This window comes from Pseudomyrmex gracilis, unplaced genomic scaffold (assembly GCF_002006095.1).
Source record: "Pseudomyrmex gracilis isolate BER0280 unplaced genomic scaffold, ASM200609v1 scaffold_1131, whole genome shotgun sequence".
Taxonomy (NCBI): Eukaryota; Metazoa; Arthropoda; class Insecta; order Hymenoptera; family Formicidae; genus Pseudomyrmex; species Pseudomyrmex gracilis.
The window spans coordinates 16062-35559 of NW_018021715.1; the positions used below are offsets into that span (position 1 = coordinate 16062).

At 31.0% G+C, this 19498-nt stretch overlaps 1 protein-coding gene across 6 annotated transcripts; it reads left to right on the plus strand.

Moving 5' to 3' along the window:
- Positions 1-2532: 2532 nt before the first annotated feature.
- On the plus strand, positions 2533-18981 carry LOC109861900. Of its 6 annotated transcripts, none has more exons than XM_020441743.1 (6): positions 2544-2609; positions 2912-3189; positions 3438-3696; positions 4199-4333; positions 5081-5208; positions 5277-5622. In XM_020441743.1, exons 2-6 carry the CDS (start codon positions 2954-2956, stop codon positions 5467-5469), a joined length of 951 nt encoding a protein of 316 aa, XP_020297332.1. In that variant the 5' UTR covers positions 2544-2609; positions 2912-2953; the 3' UTR covers positions 5470-5622. The 6 variants fall into 6 exon arrangements, with proteins under 6 accessions (XP_020297335.1, XP_020297332.1, XP_020297333.1 ...); XM_020441744.1 differs by lacking the exon at positions 5277-5622 and adding an exon at positions 18783-18981 and having other exon boundaries at positions 2547-2841; XM_020441741.1 differs by having other exon boundaries at positions 2547-2841.
- The last annotated feature ends 517 nt before the right edge of the window (positions 18982-19498 follow it).

The window sequence follows — 19498 nt, forward strand, 5'->3', positions numbered from 1 at the left end:
AACACGCCGTCCGTTGAAAGTTAAGAAAAGCTATTTCATACACGTCACTAAAACAATAGTAGCAACTTACAATATAAAGAGGAATATTTTTCATGATTTAGTAAGCAAGATAATAGCAGTTTGACAACTAACCCCGTGTCGCAACTAGCTCCGGTCTGCTTTCGTCGCTACACGTGACAAGTGTATTTAAACTTTTACCAAAACTAATGTTGATCGGAAAAAAACTGTTGAACATGGTCGCCGTTCGAGCAGGCACCGGACTGCAAAAATTGAATGAAGCGCGCAACAGCACCGACTTACTGAAGCGCCAGTATACAAAGAACGCTTTGTGTCGCTGTGAAGCCGCTTGCGCAATGCAAAAAAATACCAAAAGCGCTAAAAATACTATCCATTGGCTTTATAAGGTTCAAAATTATAAATAACGGTAACCACANCGGACTTTAACATTTAAAAATACACATGTATAAATGCAGATCAGAGAACAGAATAAACAATAACAATAAACTTTTTGACGAGTGGGAATTTTGTGTCTCTTGCTTATCGCTATCGCTATTCTTTCGTATTGTAAAATCTTCACAAATAAGAATCAGACATAACGCGATCTAAATCGTAGAAAAAGCATCAGACCGATAAGTGTTTCTTTACGTTCTTTACTTCTGGAAAAGCGTTTTTTATTTGATACAGTAAATAATGAGATTAGTTACTTCTACTAAAATGACATATCACGTCGGTATAACAGGACGATTCGACATCCTCTTACCAACAATACTTCACGCAGTGGTATGTAAACCATCACAAATAATATTCTATGATATAAATCCCAATAAACGATTACTGCAACACGTATTCTTATAATTGTTTAACAAATGTATACTTGTAAAAAATAAAAAGCACACTGCATGTTGCCGTTTTAAATTACCAGTTATATTACCAATTGAAATAGATAATACTAATAGCGATTTCGGTTGGTTTGCACCGACTGCACATTTCGAGTGTCGGTGTAACTTGTGTGTTCGGCTGGTCGAATGGTGCAGTTCCTTGCTGGTGCCGCGTATTCGTCTGAGCTCAGTACATCGCATAGATGCATATTGAGTGTACACAAACTGGCTCTCACAAATTAGTTGGAGCCAGTTGGTGTGTTCGGCTGATATACACTACTGTGGTCGAAATATCCAGTGCAACATCACATGAGTGTACGCACTGCACACACTTGCACCAACTCTAAACAGGTAGCACACCGGTGCAGACCAGCCGAAATCGCTATAAATATGTGTGGCGCGACAAACTATCGATCGTAGATAATCACGATATTTATTATCGTTAGTCTTTTATTTCTATAGTCATCATTCAAACTTATTATATATTAAACAATAGTAAAAACAATGAAATATGTTTCTAAATTGTTTGCGACAGAAGGTCCGGTTTTTACAATTTCGCGTTTAGTAAAACTCAACACACTACCAAGTCTACTGAATTTAATATTCATACAATTTAATAATCCATTCAGTAAAACAAACTAACGAGACTTTTATATAGTATTCTGTAGGTATTTCGGTGTCTCTAATTTAACAAACGTAATTCTTAAAGTTTGACGAGAATATATACAAAACCAGAACAGTGTGCCTAATAACATANATGTTTAGAAAAGTATTGTCAAACTGTGTNATAATATTGTACCTACTCTGATAGGAAACCATTTACAAACTTATGTGACGAAATCTTGCACTAAAATTGTAATTTGCAATTATACAGACATATTTTAGGAAATAGATGCAAAAACATTGATTTTTTCTGAAATATTTGTAGATGTTTACAAAATTACTTTCCAAATACTATTTCGGCAAAAGAATAACGATATGGCAAATCATCTTAGCAGTATATTTGCAAAATTAATTTCACAAAGAAATTGTCAACTAATTGAGAAAAGAAATTCAGCAATGTGATGTTTAAAATATGTAGAAATATGAATGCGTATGAAGAAATGCAAGAAATAGTCGTCACTCATAATGTCATATTTGTGCAATATTTTCACAATTTGCTTATTGGGGATATATACTGTGAAAATGTATAACGACTTTTTTGCAATTTTTGACAAATATTACTTACAAAATTTTATTTCGACAAAACTGTTGCGTTATGGCGAATCATCTTAGTGCAATTATTGCAAAATCGTCGCCATTCATGATGTCATTTTTGTGCAATATTTTCACAAATGTGCCTATTAGGGTACATACGTAAATACTTTAAAACAGGTGCCACAGCACATGTATTACTTCTTTTGTCTACTTTTTTGTTCATCGTAAAGTTATAAATATCTCTCATGTATAAGCTTCAAATAAAAAAAAAAGTGCAGTAATTTTTCATTACACCAAAAATACTGTAAGTAGGAAAAATAGGAATCTATAAAGTTAGGCCTGGTTTATGCGAGCAATAACTGTTAACTTATGTTGGAACCGGTAGAGTTTAACTATAGGATTCGCATTCGGCAATTTCGTATAAACAGAAGTATTAAAATCATATAGTTAAACTTTACCGGTTCCGGCATACGTTAACAGTTATTGCTCGCATAAACCAGGCCTTACACTTGGCAAACATATTCACAGTATGACGTAAGTAGTGTGTCAATCAAAGATAAACAAAGATAATAAAACTGACAGGTAAAATAGCATAGGCTCGAATAAGAAGCTGTGAAGATAACAGTTAAAATTCAAAACAATGTTTATGTGTCTGACTTACGGCATTGTGTTCAGCTATACGACAAATAAGATAAACGTGTGTTACATCTCTCGACAACATTTAAAAACTTTAAGTTCTTCACAATCGCCGTTAGTAGTACTAAACGTAAGCATATCGCAACCGAAATAATATTGGAAGTTTCAATTGAAAATTTGTCTTTTTCTCTTTTTCTCAGTATTAGCTGTTTTTCATATAAGATTACAAAATATAAACAACAATGAACCAGGACAAACCTTCGACTTCTTTCGAAGGCAAACCTAGAAAAAGATCTCACAGTAAGGTAGACCTTGAAGTAGAAAGTGATAAAACAAAACAGCACGACCACGATGTGCCGATACAAGACAAAAAGACAAAAGAACAACAAACACCAAAATATATTCTTGACTTCCCAGATGAAGTTCTTTTATGTATATTTAAAAATGTAGACCCAACCGATTTAAATAATCTCAGATTGTAAGTTTTTTTATTTATGTGAAGCGAGTGATAGATAAATATCCGAAACAATACGTAGATAGCGACAGTAGTACGACATTGCTGTAGTTGACAAACTGTATCTTTCAGGCTTACTAGTATACGTACTGCTTGGGTGACAGTTCGCCAAACTATATATAATCATTTGAAATAATATCAATCGCTTCTTGTTAAAATAATACACTTATATATGTTTCAAAATAAGTTTTGTTGAAATTTATTTATTATAGATGTTGCACAAGATTTGCAAGACTAGCGGCAGATAAACTTTTATGGAGTTTGGACTATCGCAAAACTCCTATACTTCCTTCTCAAATGAAGCCGTATGAAACTTTCCTAAAACCATTAACATACAGCTTAGCAATACGTGGAGATTTCAAACATGGCAGTGAAAATATTCTTTCACCTTCTTTTTTTATTAAACTACGACAAATATGCAGANTACTTAGCAAATTGATTATTGAAGAGTATTATATTCCTACAACTATGGTATATATTACTTTTTATTAAAATATTTTTAGTATATAAGTATATTATTAATGGTAAAATAAAATGCATTAGTTGTTCGCAACGATGCTCGCACTCACTCGCCCTCGATGTGATCTTGTAGTAAGTAATATCTGTATACAAAGTGTTTAGCGAAATCTCAATTTCTTAGCAAAAGAAATTAAACAAATTGTACACTAAAAAGATTTTGTACGATGCACTTCCACAGTCTTTAAAATACGGACTACCACGCACACAAACTANTATGACTTACGTAATTACAGTTTGTTCCGTTTACTTATATATAGAATAATAATAATAATAGTATCGTGTAATATATCATTACATATGTCTGTAAAAATTATAGTTATCGAAGCATATGTGACATTTTTATAATAGTATTATGGAGGTCACACTTTATGTGTATAGCATATTATACATCTAGTAAAACTTCTTTTCCATAGTTTTGTTACAAATCCATGGCAATTTATTAAAATTGGTTTAGGATTCGCCAGAGACGTCAACAACTCTTGAGACCCTTGAATTCAAAAATTGTGTAGCAGATGTTAAGTTAACTGGTGTCACATTTTTTGCGCCCACTTTTTTTCCTGGAGTATGTAGGTTCGTACCCTACGTAAAAGTAAGTTGTTGTTCTACACATATTTTACATATCTCTATATATTTAGTGTATTCTATCATATATATACACACACATATTGTGTTTAACAATACAATACTGTATTCCAAATATAAATTTTAGTACTTGATATTTAACAATGTTCTGTGGGATCAGCAATCGACATTTTTGACAAGTATATGTATACTTACAGAACTTCAGAAACTTGAAGTAATTTCATGTTTTCGTATAAAGTACTATTATCCAGACATAGATTTATTTATCAATATCCCTTGTAACTGCCAAAAGCTAGAGGTATTTGTTATTTTAGGAAAGTACTAGTTCTGCATTTCATCTATTTTTACTGTAGAAATCACCCTTTTCTAGAAACGTGTTTTTTTAAATTGTTTTATAGATTCTAAACTTTCGAAACTCAGTAGTAGAGGATGAGATAATTGAATGGTTTTGTCAAGTTGAATCTTTAAAAGAACTGTATCTAGAATGTCCTAAATTTTTTAGGGACAAATTGTCAAATGAATCATTAGAAGTGTTACAAAACTTTTATTACGATAATTACATTTCTTTGNGTCTGTTTGATNAGGAACTTCATANCTTTTTATGTACAACTAAAGTATGTCTCTCAATTTGTTCGTGTTCTTTATTTTTGCCTTTNAAACATACATGCTTGCATGTATTATACANNAGTANNTTAANAAATATTATCAATTTCTTGTTGCGCATTAGATGATAATAGACTTTCTTTTGCTTTAGCGTCTTNTTGCCGAAAACAAAGTTAAAGAAATAATCACTTGCAGAAACAATTCGTTTTTAAACTATTTGTTGTCAAATATTAGTTGCTATATAAATAGATTTACAAATTTGAAGATATTACATATAAGGTAACTCGTAAGCCTAAAAACCGAAAACCAAAAATATTTTAAATACTGATGCTTTTATTTTTTTTCAGACATTATTCGCAAGTTACAAGACCAGTTATCGATATTATGGCGTCGACATTACCAAACTTAATAGAGTTGGATATAACTGGATGTTCTGTAACTCTGGAGGATGTTAAACACTTTAAATCACAAAGACTTAATGTTAAAACTTATTCATCATTTAGTTCACAACATACACGATATATGCCTAAGAGTAAATGAGTATTCAGACGACGTTAATGTNATATAGATTATAAAAGAAATGAGTTAGAAACGAAAATCGTTTCCTATCCCGATAAAAAGTAATACTTGATAGTGCAATTATCTGAGTAATTATAATGAAACTGTAATTANCNTACCTGAAAAAAGTAATTAANCAAGAATATCACATTTACGTGTAATTGTAATAATTGTAACTGCAATTATAATTATTACAAAACCTTGTAACATCTTAAGTTATTTTAATATGAGAACTTGTAAACTTATGATATTAAAATGTAAGAAAACCGAAAAATATAATTAATTTATTCAAATAGTCAGTAACCATCACACAATCGCGCAATGTAATCNTCCATTTAAAGAATGCATTTCAACTATCGCGGTGCTGCGTGTCGTCGCGACANGCGACGAGTGTATCCAGACTCTTACCAGAAATAAGTAATGTTGATCGGCAAAGTAATGTTGAACATGGCCGCCATTCGGGCAGGCANCGAACTGCGAAAATTGAATGAAGTACGCAAAAGCACCGACTTACTGAANCGCCAGTACACAAAAAACGCCCTGTGTCGTTGTTAAGTTTTTTACCCAATGCAAAAACGTAGCAATTGCAATAAAAATAACATCGGTTTTATAAGGTTCGCATTTATAAATAACGGTAAGAACAGCGGTATCTAACATTCAAAAATACACATGTATCATTGTAGATCAGAAAACGGAATAGACAATAGCAATAAAAATTTCGACGATTTGAAATTCTGTGTCTATTGCATATTGCTATCGCTATTCTTTTGCATTGTGCAAAAACTTTTCTAAATAAGAATCAGACAGAACGCGGTCTAAATTGTAGAACTGGAGTAGGAAAGAGTACCCAGACGGCACATGATATCATTTGATTGTAGAATGATATCGTTTCTACGTCATTTTCGTGATATCATGTGATATCACATCCCTGAAATATCACACAGATATTCTTCTAAGAATATTAGTACTGTTTTCTTTCAAGTATATCTCAAAGACATCGCTTAATGTATAGGAAATTTGAATGAAGTGTATTACACTTTCGTGATACTCTTATGATGTTTTTGAAATATTTATTGATGATATCACAAATCTTCGCACAATATATTTTGCGCGAGATATGAAAATCAATTCTCAAGTTGCAATGTATACATTGCACTGCAATATTTTTTTTAAATAACAATTAAAATAAATAATAAACAAAATGTGTACAATAGCTCAAGAATAAGTAGATAAAAACAATTATAATTTAGTAAGAAGCAAGTAGTCTCGCGGACTGAGTGCAGGGGCTGCGGATATAGGCTTTGCGGAGATCTCGAGTTCAAATCTCATTAATCACCTTAGGATTTTTCAAGTCCGGTCCCTTTCAATGGAGTTCATCGGTTGATCGGCAAGCTGTATCCTTCAAAAACTAATTCGAGTGAAATCTCGAAATTCCCTTCATTTTTAAAACTTTTGCAAGAGATATCATTTGCATGTTTTTGATGTGGACATTAGCAGTCTCAGGCATATCACTGAGATATTATTTGAACATCATTACTCGTTCGAAAATGTCTCAACGAGATATCTTTTGCACATTCAAAGTCTCTGTGAGATATCTTCAAGACATCTTAAATACATCATTGTGCCGTCTGGGTATCCTACGACACTTTCTCGAACGGAAATATAATTAAAAAATCTTTGAATGGCGTATGAACTAGCTTAAGAAATTCACAGAGCCATAAAAGCACTAAACCAAAAGTAACCAATTAAGGAATCTAAATAATTATTAGTAAGCGGAGCTACCGAAATAATTACTATTAGTCTATATTTCTATAGTTAATGCGCCAAACCATATCTCTCGAAAGTTAGAAAAATTTTACTAGATTTAGTAAGACGAATACTTAGCGTAGAATACTTTTCGTGAGAAGCGTATAAAGAATTGGCACACTTGCAAAGTCAGTATAACGTAACTAGTGTGTTTATTCAATCAGAATAAACAAAAATAATAAAACTGGCAGTTAAAATAGCACACTATAGCACACTCGAATAAGAAGTTTCTGTGAGTTTCGGGGATAACAGATAACAGTTCAAAAGAAAGTTCACGTCCCGGACTTGAATCAATGTGGTTAGTTCGTTTGAACAAAAATATATACGTATGTTACGTGTCTCGAAGTCGATTATGATCTTCACGTCTTGTTACACGTAGTGCGACAATCACCGTTATATTAATTGTATTAAACGTAAGCATATCACAAACACAATTATTTAGAGTCGTGAAATGTAAATGTGCTTTTTTTACTACTTTCTAATTTGTAATTGATTTTCAGATAGGTACAAATAAAAGTAAAAATAAATCCAGACTATATTCTAAATCTTCTTTTTTTTTTTAAGTAGAACCTAGAAAGAGTACCAGCAGTAATACAGAAATCGAAATAAAGGGTGATAGAAAACAAAAGCAACCAGTAGCAAACAAGAAATCTTTTTGAACTACCAACTGAAATTCTCCTTCATATAATAGAATGTGTAGATAGAAAAGATTTAAAGAATATCAGATTGTGAGTTTTTTTTATTTGTGTTATTTTTTTCACGTGAGATGATTGAGAAATATTCAAAACAATACATAGAGAGCTATAGTATACTGAGTGTACATCGAGAAAGTAAATGGATGATAACTTGTTCGTCTTGCGCATATTCCATGCGACCAGAAATCTTCTCCACTCCACAACCATTGGTTGTTAGCGGGTGTTTTGCCGTCTCTACTTTGACCACTTTTCTTTTTATATGCGTAGTAATAGGATTCTCTTCTCGATTTAAACTTCGATTAATAAAACATTGATGTTGTTGCTAAGTTTTATTCTCCAGAATTACAAATATCAAACATAGGTTTTTTTTTATCGCACAACAGTGTGACAGCTTGTCAAAATACAGTCGTTTGAAATACTTATTACTCCCCTATTGTATATATTTTATATTTCGTAATATAAAATTTGTTTTAAGATTTTTGTTTTGTCATAGATGTCAGAGATTATCAAGACTAGTATTAGATAAAACGCTCTGGATTATGGACTATCGNAAAAAGTCGTATTTGCTCGAATTTTATCCGTTTGTACAGTGANCACATATTAGAACGGGTAACAGTTTGCTTAGCAGTATGGGGTATTTTCTATTGTAGAAATCGNATCGTAGATATCGTTACACTATTATTTTATAAAAATTTTATCGAACTTTTGCTATCTTCTATCCTACAACAATGCCGGATGCTTAAGAAATTCCTTAATGGAAAATATTTTAATACAAATGAGGTGAATTTTTTTGGCTATAAAATTATTTATTTTAATAGAGATGCTCTTTACGAGTGTTGGTATATCAAAACATTATATGACTGAATTTAAAAAAAAATAATTGATTTGTTGGCACTTCAATTGCCTGTATTTTTATTAAATGTTTCTGCTTTTATTTCTTTTTGACAGTATTCACATGGTACTAAACCGGATATCAATATTCTGGCTTTGACGGTTCCAACCTTGAAGGAGTTAGATATAACCATATATGTGTGTAATACCAGAGAGAAATTTGAGAGCGGCTATCCTATTGTAATTTTTTACGACGGTTTCAGCCGCTGGGTTTAGCCGTATTTCTACAAAAGTGGAACTCAAAGGCCGTTCTACATTAAACGCAAGTCGCAGATCTCGTGGAATTGACCAATTGCAGAGTCAAATCAGCCAATCGACTAACGTGACTGATCAGTTCCACGAGACCTGCTACTTGCGTTTAATGTAGAACGGCCTTTGAGTTCCACTTTTGTGGAAATACGGCTAAACCCAGCGGCTGAAACCGTCGTAAGAAACTACTATGGCATGGCCGCTCTCAGGCTTCTCTCTGGTAATACTCCTATATGGCTAGTTGAGCAAGTTTTCCATAAGCGGGACTTGGCTCAACACTAAAGGATAGAAGAGAAACGCTTATTGGTTCTATAAGAAAGAGTAGGAGGAATGTTCAATAATCGTTAATGCGCAAACGTGGCGGGAAAATTTAAACAGATTTATCAAAGAAATTTACTAGTTGATAATTAATAAGAAAAAGATATATAGAAAGTGTCTATATATATGTATAATGGTTTTAATTACAAAATTATACTTAAAATTTTATTAGATAAATATGTTCAAGGCATGATGTAAGAAAAAAAATTAATAGAGGATTATAACACAGCTTATAATATACAAGTGACACCAAATAGTTTACAAAAACAAAATGTATTTATTTTATAAACAAAGTTATTGATTGTTATACAAAATTAATTTAGTATATTTACTTCGCAAAAATTCACTCTTTTGTGACATTTCTTTTGTCTCTGAAAACAATCGAATATTTAAATATACTGTAATAATAGATTTATATATACACAGTTGTGTTCAATGATTATCTAAAATATCTTGTGTCATAATATGATCACGTATATCGTCGTTATCGAAAGAAATTCCTATTTTTGAAAATATCAGTAAATAAAATTTGTTTAATATTTCTAATATTCAAGCAATGTAAATTTTGCCGAATAATCTTCTCAGCTGTTTGACAAATTGAACAAACGTCTGAAGCTGGTATTAAATAAGGTCCCCTATTCTTAATAGCTGAGAGCAATGGCATACTAGTGCCTACCAATTTTGATTTACTAAACGAACAATCTATTCTATTGTAAACTTTTTTACATACATAGCCTGCTATATACAACACGACATTTTCAACGTACGGAGATAAATTCCAAAATGTTTTAACATAATCGTAAGCAAAATCAACATTTATGTCATTTAAAGAAATGGTATCAACAATTGGAGATATACTTGTAAGCAAAACATAAATCATTTTCAATCATTACAATTAAAGATATCTTAACAAATACGTATACGTATGCGTATACGTATACGTATAGGTATGTTACTGCAATATAAATGACATACAATACATTAATATTTATACTTTTTGAGACATTTTCCAGAACATTACGCAAAGACGAATTATCTTGCAGCGGACTGACAACTNCCGCTGTCTCACTTTTGATACCCGAGAGTGACACATTACTTTCTGGTGCTATATTTTCATCACAATTGTTTTGAATTTCTGATTGCAATTCAGAAATGTGTGAGGTTTCTACGTGTTCTCTTTTCATAGGTGTTAAATGTAATAGTTCATGTACAGAACCTAATATTGAACAGAACATATTCATATGTTAAATTGTAAAAATTAAGGTATCCATAAAATTTGATTTAAACATTATTTTTATAGTATATTTACAAAACTTATATTATAAAATAAAAATCTATACAAGTTGTTGATATTGCATTGTTTTTCTTCTTAATACTTTTAATGAAAACAACATTGGATATATTAATCTATGACACTTACGTGATACATTTGTGAGCATGTTCTCTGATGACAAATAATCTTTTACTGGCCTGACAACATCTGTTGGTTCAATTTTGATACTCAAATATGAGAGTGGCACATTAATTTGTAGTTCTATGTATTCCTTATTGTCCCTTAGCATTTCCAATTGTGATTTTTCTATTATTGTGTCATTCTTGTTTACTTTTGGACTTTCTTTTGTCAACATTGATTTTGCGCTCTTTACAATTAAAGTTTGCTTTTTTGAGAACGAATTGAAGGAACTGCTTCAGGATTTAGCAACTGCTTTTTTGCTGCTTATGTTAATGTATGACTCCGAAAATCTTCTCGACGGAAATGAAAGGAACAAATGTAAATCGCACGTACATCATCGACTTCTTTCAAACCGCAAAACTGTTTCCATTTCAGACAAATATCTTTATTTTTTGGAAATTTAGAAAAAAAATTATTATTGTTAGGACAAGCTAATAATCAAATTCCAGAGACAAAATGGACGTTAAAGTTTGTTTACGCTTATAACTTATTTATGTAAGCAAAGATCCTTATTTTTTGCTTGTTTCCTGTTGCAGACATAACAGTATCTCACCATTTTCTCAAAACTTTCCCCAAAAAAATCTCAAAACTTTCGAGATTATACTTCACGTCACATATGCTACAAATTATTAGTACTGGTAGTGAATATCGGAACGCAGCCAATATAAGAATTATGGAAACATGTCACGCATGCACTTTACAACAAACTGAACAGTGATAAAGAGCAATAAAGAGAGAATGAGCATTGTCTGGCATCGTAGTGTTAGGACCCCTCTGAGAGCTCAACTAGCTATATAAGAGCATTACATATATGGATATAACTGATTGTTCTATAACTCTTGAAAATGTTGAACATTTTCACTCAAAACGACCTAATTTTAAGGTTTGGTGCAGTTGTGACTCAGAGGACCATTTAAGCTAGTCCATACGCCATTCTGTGTCTTATAGTTTGTAGTTAGGAGCGCAAGCTCCAATAATAATTGTGGAGTAAGTTGTATATAAAAGGAGAGGTTGTGCAGTATTCTTCTACCACGCGATATACGGCCGTCTTTCACAGTGGGCGTGCTATCTGTGTCGGGCTCGTGCTCAAGATGTTATGACTTATGATCGCCTTGTGTGGGAGAGGGATTGATTCGGGATTACATCCGAATTAATTTTTTGAAGGCTCAATTTAGTTCCCCGATCAACCAGTGAACTCGGTTGAAAGGGACCGGCCCGGAAAAAATCCTTAGGTGATAGGCGGATTCGAACCCGAGATCTTCGGGTTCGCAGTCCCTGCACTCAGGCCGCGAGACCACTGGGCCGGTCTGACCTAATTTAAAAATTTTTTCTTCATTTGGTACATTATATTAGAAAGATGGTTAAAGTTTCTAAATGGATGAGTATTCAAACAAAGTCAATGTGACATAGATTATAAAAGAAACGAGCCAGAAACGAGAGTCGTTTTATATCCCAAAATAAAAAGTACTTATTACATGGCATTGCAATTATCTGAAGAATTGTAACAAAACATGAATTATTGTATTTAAAAACAGTTATTATTGTGCAAAATTACAATTATGTAAATGTAATAATTGTAATTGTAATTATACTTAATACTAAATCTTGTAACATTTTAGGTTTTTTGATATGAACTTATAAACTTATAGGTTTAAGATCTTAGAGAGAACAAAAACAAAAGTAAGTTATTTAAAGTTTTATAAAAGATACTAACGAGTATAAATATATACTCATTGATTTTAAACACTTGATATTTTGGTGACACATTGACAATAGAAACGCAAGTAGAAAAAGTGTGATTTTATATTTAAGAGTATTTTGATGTTACTTTTATTATTTTGTACTTTTATATGCACGGAATGTTTCATTGACTACTGTAAGAAACTGTGATAAACTTATATTAAATATAAAATCCGTCTATGAATACTTGTCTAAAAATCTGATCTTGATGTGCATTACAACAATTATGTAACTTGTAAAATGTACTAGTAAAAGAAAATCATATATAAAATACATAGAATCAATTCTTTGATTATAAACAAAGTATATTTCTATTACATTACAAAAAAAATTGACTATAACAGATAACAAGTCGTAACACTGATAAAATAAAAAAATCAGTCGACCAATGTTTTATTTTACTTGTTTTGACAGTTATATTCTATTTATTTATAATTTATGTAAATAATTATATATATATGTATTATATATACATATATACACATTAGTATACAGTGTGTTCAACAATTACTTTAGCATTTCTTGTAAGCAGGTAGAAGAAGTAAAACTGAGTCGAAAAGTCTTAAACCATTTTTTTTAATTACATATAATAAAGTAGTAAGTATTGATAAATCAAGCCAATCAACGACGATCTTTAGCCGAACCCACATCAGCGAATAACACGCCTAATGTGCGTGAGTGCTCTGCGCGGCTCACTGACGTGTGCCCGGCTAAAGTCGGCGCTTATTGATTTGATTTATTTAATAAGTACTTCTTTAATATATGTAATGAAAAAATTGGTTCAATACTTTTCGACTCAGTTTTTCTTCTTCTACCTACCTATGAAAGATGCTAAAGTAATGGTCGGACACTTTGTATATATACGTACACACACACATATATATATGTATATTGGTTGTAAAGTGGTAATTATAAAACTAACTAGGTAATTATAAAAACTAAATAAAAAGTGATAGAAGCATTAAGGACTGCAAAATAGTAACACCACAGCTTTATTTTTACAACATATTATTTGTGACTGCTGATTTTTGGAACTTTTGATTTTATGTATATCTGCTGTGTGTGTCTTTGTGTGTGTTACACATAGAGCTTATACTCATGGAGAGGCTTTGCCTATATGCTAACCATAGAGAGGGCTCCGCCGGGAGGATCGACAAAGAGAGATATATTTCGATATATTTTGTCTCAACTGTGGCTCTCCCACTCCGTATTCTCTGTTATTCTCTTCTATAAGAAGTGGCCACAGTTGAAACAGAAAAATATATCCCTCTTTGTCGATCCTCCTTGCGGTCGCAGGGCCTCTCCATGAGTATAAGCTCTATGGTGTTACATGACTAGAAAAAGACTTGCTTTTACTTCATTGACCAAAATACTTCGTGGTCATAGCATTTTATTCACTTGATTGAGTCACGGACATAGTTGCAAAACGTGTATATTGCTGCGTTCGAAGACGAGAACACATTAAATATGCATACAGCTGTGTATGTGTGTTTTCAGATTTCTTTTTTCTGCTATTTTTAATGTAACTTTTATTACTTTTGTCTTTTACTATCTGATGTTCTGTAATTTGATTCTCATGCAAATTGTCATAAGTTTGCATCAGAAGAATATACACAAAGTTTAAAAAAAGAAAGAAATTCAGAGAGAAAGAGATACAAAAGAATAAGTAAAAATTCAAGTGTATAGTTCATATGAATCTTATAGTAATTACGTGTGAAAAACGTGAGAAAATGGAATGTATTTTCTTTGTAAACTATTTGTACGTATTAGTGAAAATTCTATAAGAACATTGTCACAATGTGTGTATTTCTACGTGTGCAATCGCGCAACACATGTGATTAAGTGATTACGCGTTTCGAAGAGTGAGATTAAACAATTAATTCGATTACAGATTTGTATACTATAGTACCCAGCGACTTTTCACAAAACAGACTGTACTTCCGTTTTTCGTTTTCCTTTTTTTGCCGATGGCATTCAGTAGGAAATTGCATTTTAAATGTTTTTTCAACAAAATAAAGTCAACCAGTGCACTTATATTTTTAAGTCACCAAATTATAGTATTCGATAATAATGATAATAATGTCGCGTTTGCATTGTATTTAATAATCTATACGTCTGAGAACTTATTATACACAGTAATATAAACTTTTATAAGCAAAAAAAGTATATAAAATAAGTTTGATTTCACTTTCTCTCATACCCACACAGAACAAAAACTCCATTAGACGTCTATCAGGCGTCGACAACTTTATGCGACATCTAATAGATGTCTAATGGATGTCTGGATAGATGGATGTCTGTGTGAGTACTTATTATTTGATACTAATAATGGTCTATTGCCCCTTGAATGTTAAGTAAATCATTTAATGACATCACTGTTTTTTGGAAATGTTTTATATTATTGAACAAATCAACTTTAAGAAAAACTACTTTTATTGTTTTTCTTACTGGTTTTTACTTTAAGGAAATTATGTAGGTATAACAATAGCATCGAATTATATATATATATATCAGTTTTTTGTTTCGATCTATACAACACGATATGATGATGTGCATTTACGAGTCATTTAAAAAGTCATATGTAAAACAAACAATCTTTTATTTTTTAATATAAATTACAATAAACGATAATTACTGCAACATGTATTCTAAAAGTTTTCTTACAAGTTTCTAAGTGTAAGAAATAAAAAGCATATTGCAGTTTCTTATATTACTGATTTACATAAATAATACTAGGTTACTGTGGAGCTACAAACTAAGAGTCGTAAATATACCAGATATCCATTTTATCGTAAAAAGTTTATTTTTACAGTTTTTATTTAGACTTATTATGTAGTAAACAAAATTAAACACAATGACATATTTTTATAAACTGTTCGCGATTAAAAGCTTGTTTTTTACAATTTTTTGTTTGATTGAAAATCAACTATCAAGTTACGTTAACTTACGTTATTCTTTTGATATTTAAAGAATCCGTTTACTAAAACAACTAGCGCGTACAATGTCATTTAGTATTTCGTTTTTTCGAATATAATAAAAGTAATTTTTAAGGTTTGACAAGAATATAGACAAAAGCGGAATAGTTTGCCGAATATATGTTTATAAAAGTATCTCCAACCTGTGTGATAATATTGTACCTACATACGTGAATACTCTGGTACAGATGTCACCGCACATGTATGACTTATTCTGTCTCTTTTTCGTTCATTGTAAAATTATAAATATCTACCTTATATAGGCTTCAAATAGAAAAGGTGCTGTAATTCTTTATTACAACGAAAATACTGTGAGTAAGAAAAGTAGGAATCTATAGTTCTATTTGACACACATTCACAGTATGACGTAAGTAATGTGTCAATTAAGGTCCTTCTGCAATAAGATATTAGTACTAAATCAGAAGTCAGACGCAAGAAATTGACTAATCACAATCGATTATTCTTCTGTGATTTGATTGTGATTGGTCAATTTCTTGCTTCTGACTTCTGATTTATTACTAATATCTTATTGTAGAAGACCCTTCAAAGATAAACAAAGATAATAAAACTGAGATAAAATAGCACACTATAAACTGAAATAAGAAGTTGTGTGTAGAAATAACAGTTACAATTCAAAAAGAAAGTTTATATGTCGGACTTACGGCATTGTGTTCAGCTATAAGACAAATAAGATACACGTGTGTTACATCTTTTGATAACATATCGGAACTTTAAGTTCTTCACAAACGCCATTACTAGTACTAAACGTAACCATATCACAAACGAAATGATATTCGAATTTGTAGATGTAAAGTTGTCTCTTTTTTTTCCTTTTTTTTAGTATTAATTGTTTTCGTATACGAGTACAAAAAAGAACGAAAAATGAATCAGAACAACCCTTCGACTTCTTTCGAAGGCAAACCTAGAAAAAGATCTCACAGTAAGGTAGACCTTGAAGTAGAAAGTGATAAAACAAAACAGCACGACCACGATGTGCCGATACAAGACAAAAAGACAAATGAACAACAAACAACAAAAAATATTCTTGACTTCCCAGATGAAGTTCTTTTTCGTATATTCAAAAATGTAGACCCAAACGATTTGAATAATCTCCGATTGTAAGTTTTTTTATTTATGTGAAGCAAGTGATAAATAAATATCCAAAACAATGCGTAGATAGCGACAGTAGTACGACATTGCTATTGTTATCAAACTGTATCTTTCAGAAAAACAGGCGTATTAGTATACGTGCTTGTGTGAGAGTTCGCCAAACTATATATAATCGTTTGAAATAATATCAATCGTTTCTCGTTGAACTAATATACTTATATTTTGTTTTAAAATAAAAAAAAAAGTTTTGTTGAAATTTATTTATTATAGATGTTGCACAAGATTTGCAAGACTAGCGGCAGATAAACTTTTATGGATTTTGGACTATCGCAAAACACCTATATTTCTTTCTCAAATGGTGCCGTATGAAACTTTCTTAAAACCATTAACATACAGATTAGCAATACGTGGAGATTTCAAACATGGCAATGAAAATATTCTTGCACCTTATTTTTTTTTTAAATTACGACAAATATGCAGAATGCTTAGCAAAGTGATTATTGAAGAGTATTATATTCCTACAAAATGGATTTCTGGTGTATTCTTTCCTAAGGAATTTTTTCCTATGGAATTCTTTTCTAAGGAATTCTTTTCTAAGGAATTATTTCCTAAGAAAATCCTTCCTAAGGTATATATTACTTTTTATTAAAATAATTCTACAGTACGTAAAAAGATTTTATACGATGCACTTTCACATTCTTTAAAATACGGACTACCACTTATACAAACTGTTATGACTTACGTAATTACAGTTTGTTCCGTTTACTCTCTTATATATAGAATAATAATAATATAAGTATCGTGTAATATATTATTACATATGTCTGTAAAAATTATAGTTATCGAAGCATATGTGACATTTTTATAATAGTATTACGGAGGTCACACTTTATGTGTATAGCATATTATACATCTAGTAAAACTTCTTTTCAATAGTTTTGTTACAAATCCATGGCAATTTATTAAAATTGGTTTAGGATACGCCAGAGACGTCAACAAGTCTTGAGACCCTCGAATTCAAAAATTGTATAGCAAATCGTATGGTAATTACTAGTGTCAAACGTTTTGCGCCCACTTCTTATCCTGGAGTATGTAGGTTCGTACCCTACATAAAAGTAAGTTGTTGTCCTACACATATTTTACATATCTCCATATATTTAGTGTATTCTATCATACATACACACACACATACTGTGTTTAACGACACAATACTGTATTACAAATATAAATTTTAGCACTTGACCTTTAACAATGTTTTGTGGGGTGAACAACTGACATTTTGGACAAGTATATGTAACCTTACAGAACTTCAGAAACTTGAAGTACTTTCATGTTTTCGTATAGAGGACTTGTATCCAGACATAGATTTATTTATCCATATCCCTTGTAACTGCCAAAAGCTAGAGGTATTTTTTATTTTAGGACAGTAATAGTTCTGCATTTTATCTAATTCCCTGCGGAAATCACACTTTTCTAGAAACGTGTTTTTTCTTTTTTATTTTATATAGATTCTAGACTTTCAAAACACATTAGTAACGAATATGATAATTGAATGGTTTTGTCAAGTTGAATCTTTAAAAGAACTGTATCTAGAATGTCCTAAATATTTTAAAGACAAATTGTCAAATGAATCATTAGAAGAGTTACAAAATTTTTATTACGAAGAATACATGCCTTTGTATATATTTGATGTGGAACTTTATACCTTTTTATGTACAATAAAAGTATGTCTTCCAATTTTTTTGTGTTCCTTTTTTTCGCCTCTCAAACATACATGCTTGCATGTATAATACAATAGTATTAACAAAAATTATCAATTTCTTGTCGCACACTGGATGATAATATAACTTTTTTTGCTTTAGCTTCTTCTTGCCGAAAACAGAGTTGAAGAAATAATCGCTTGCAGAAACACTTTGTTTCCAAACTATTTGTTGTCAAATATTAGTCGCTATATAAGTAGATGTATTAATTTGAAGATATTACATATAAGGTAAATCGTAAGCCTAAAAACCGAAAACCAAAAATATTTTAAATACTGATGCTTTTATTTTTTTTCAGACATTATTCGCAAGTTACAAGAACAGATATCAATATTATGTTGTCGACATTACCAAACTTAATAGAGTTGGATATAACTGGTTGTTCTGTAACTCTGGAGGACGTGAAACACTTTGAACTACAAAGACCTAATGTTCAAATTTATTCATCTTTTAGTAAACCACATAGAAGATATGCTAAAAATATATAAGTAAGATGAATATTTATACGAAGTCAATTTGACATAGATTATTAAAGAAACGAGTTAGAAACGAAAATCGTTTCCTATCCCGGTTAAACAGTATTGCTTGATATTGCAAATATTTGAGTAATTTTAACAAACCTGTAATTTTCGTGAAGAAAGTAATTGTGCAAGACGATCACAATTATGTAATTGTAGTAATTGTAATTGCAATTATAATTATTACAAAACTTTGTATCAACTTATTGTAATATACGAAGTTATAAACTTATAGTTTTAATATCTAAGAGAGAATAGAAACAAAATTAATCTATATATATTTTAATAGAACACATAAAAGATATTTCTAGATATCTATTTATTGATTTTAAACAATTGGTATTTGGTGTCATATCGACTATAGAAACGCAATCACAACAAATTTTGTATTTTAGTTTAATATTTATTACTATGTGAGTCTGTAGACGCGTAGCCTTGTTTACTGATTACTGTGAGAAATTATGATAAATTTAGAATAAACTTAAAATTTATGTGC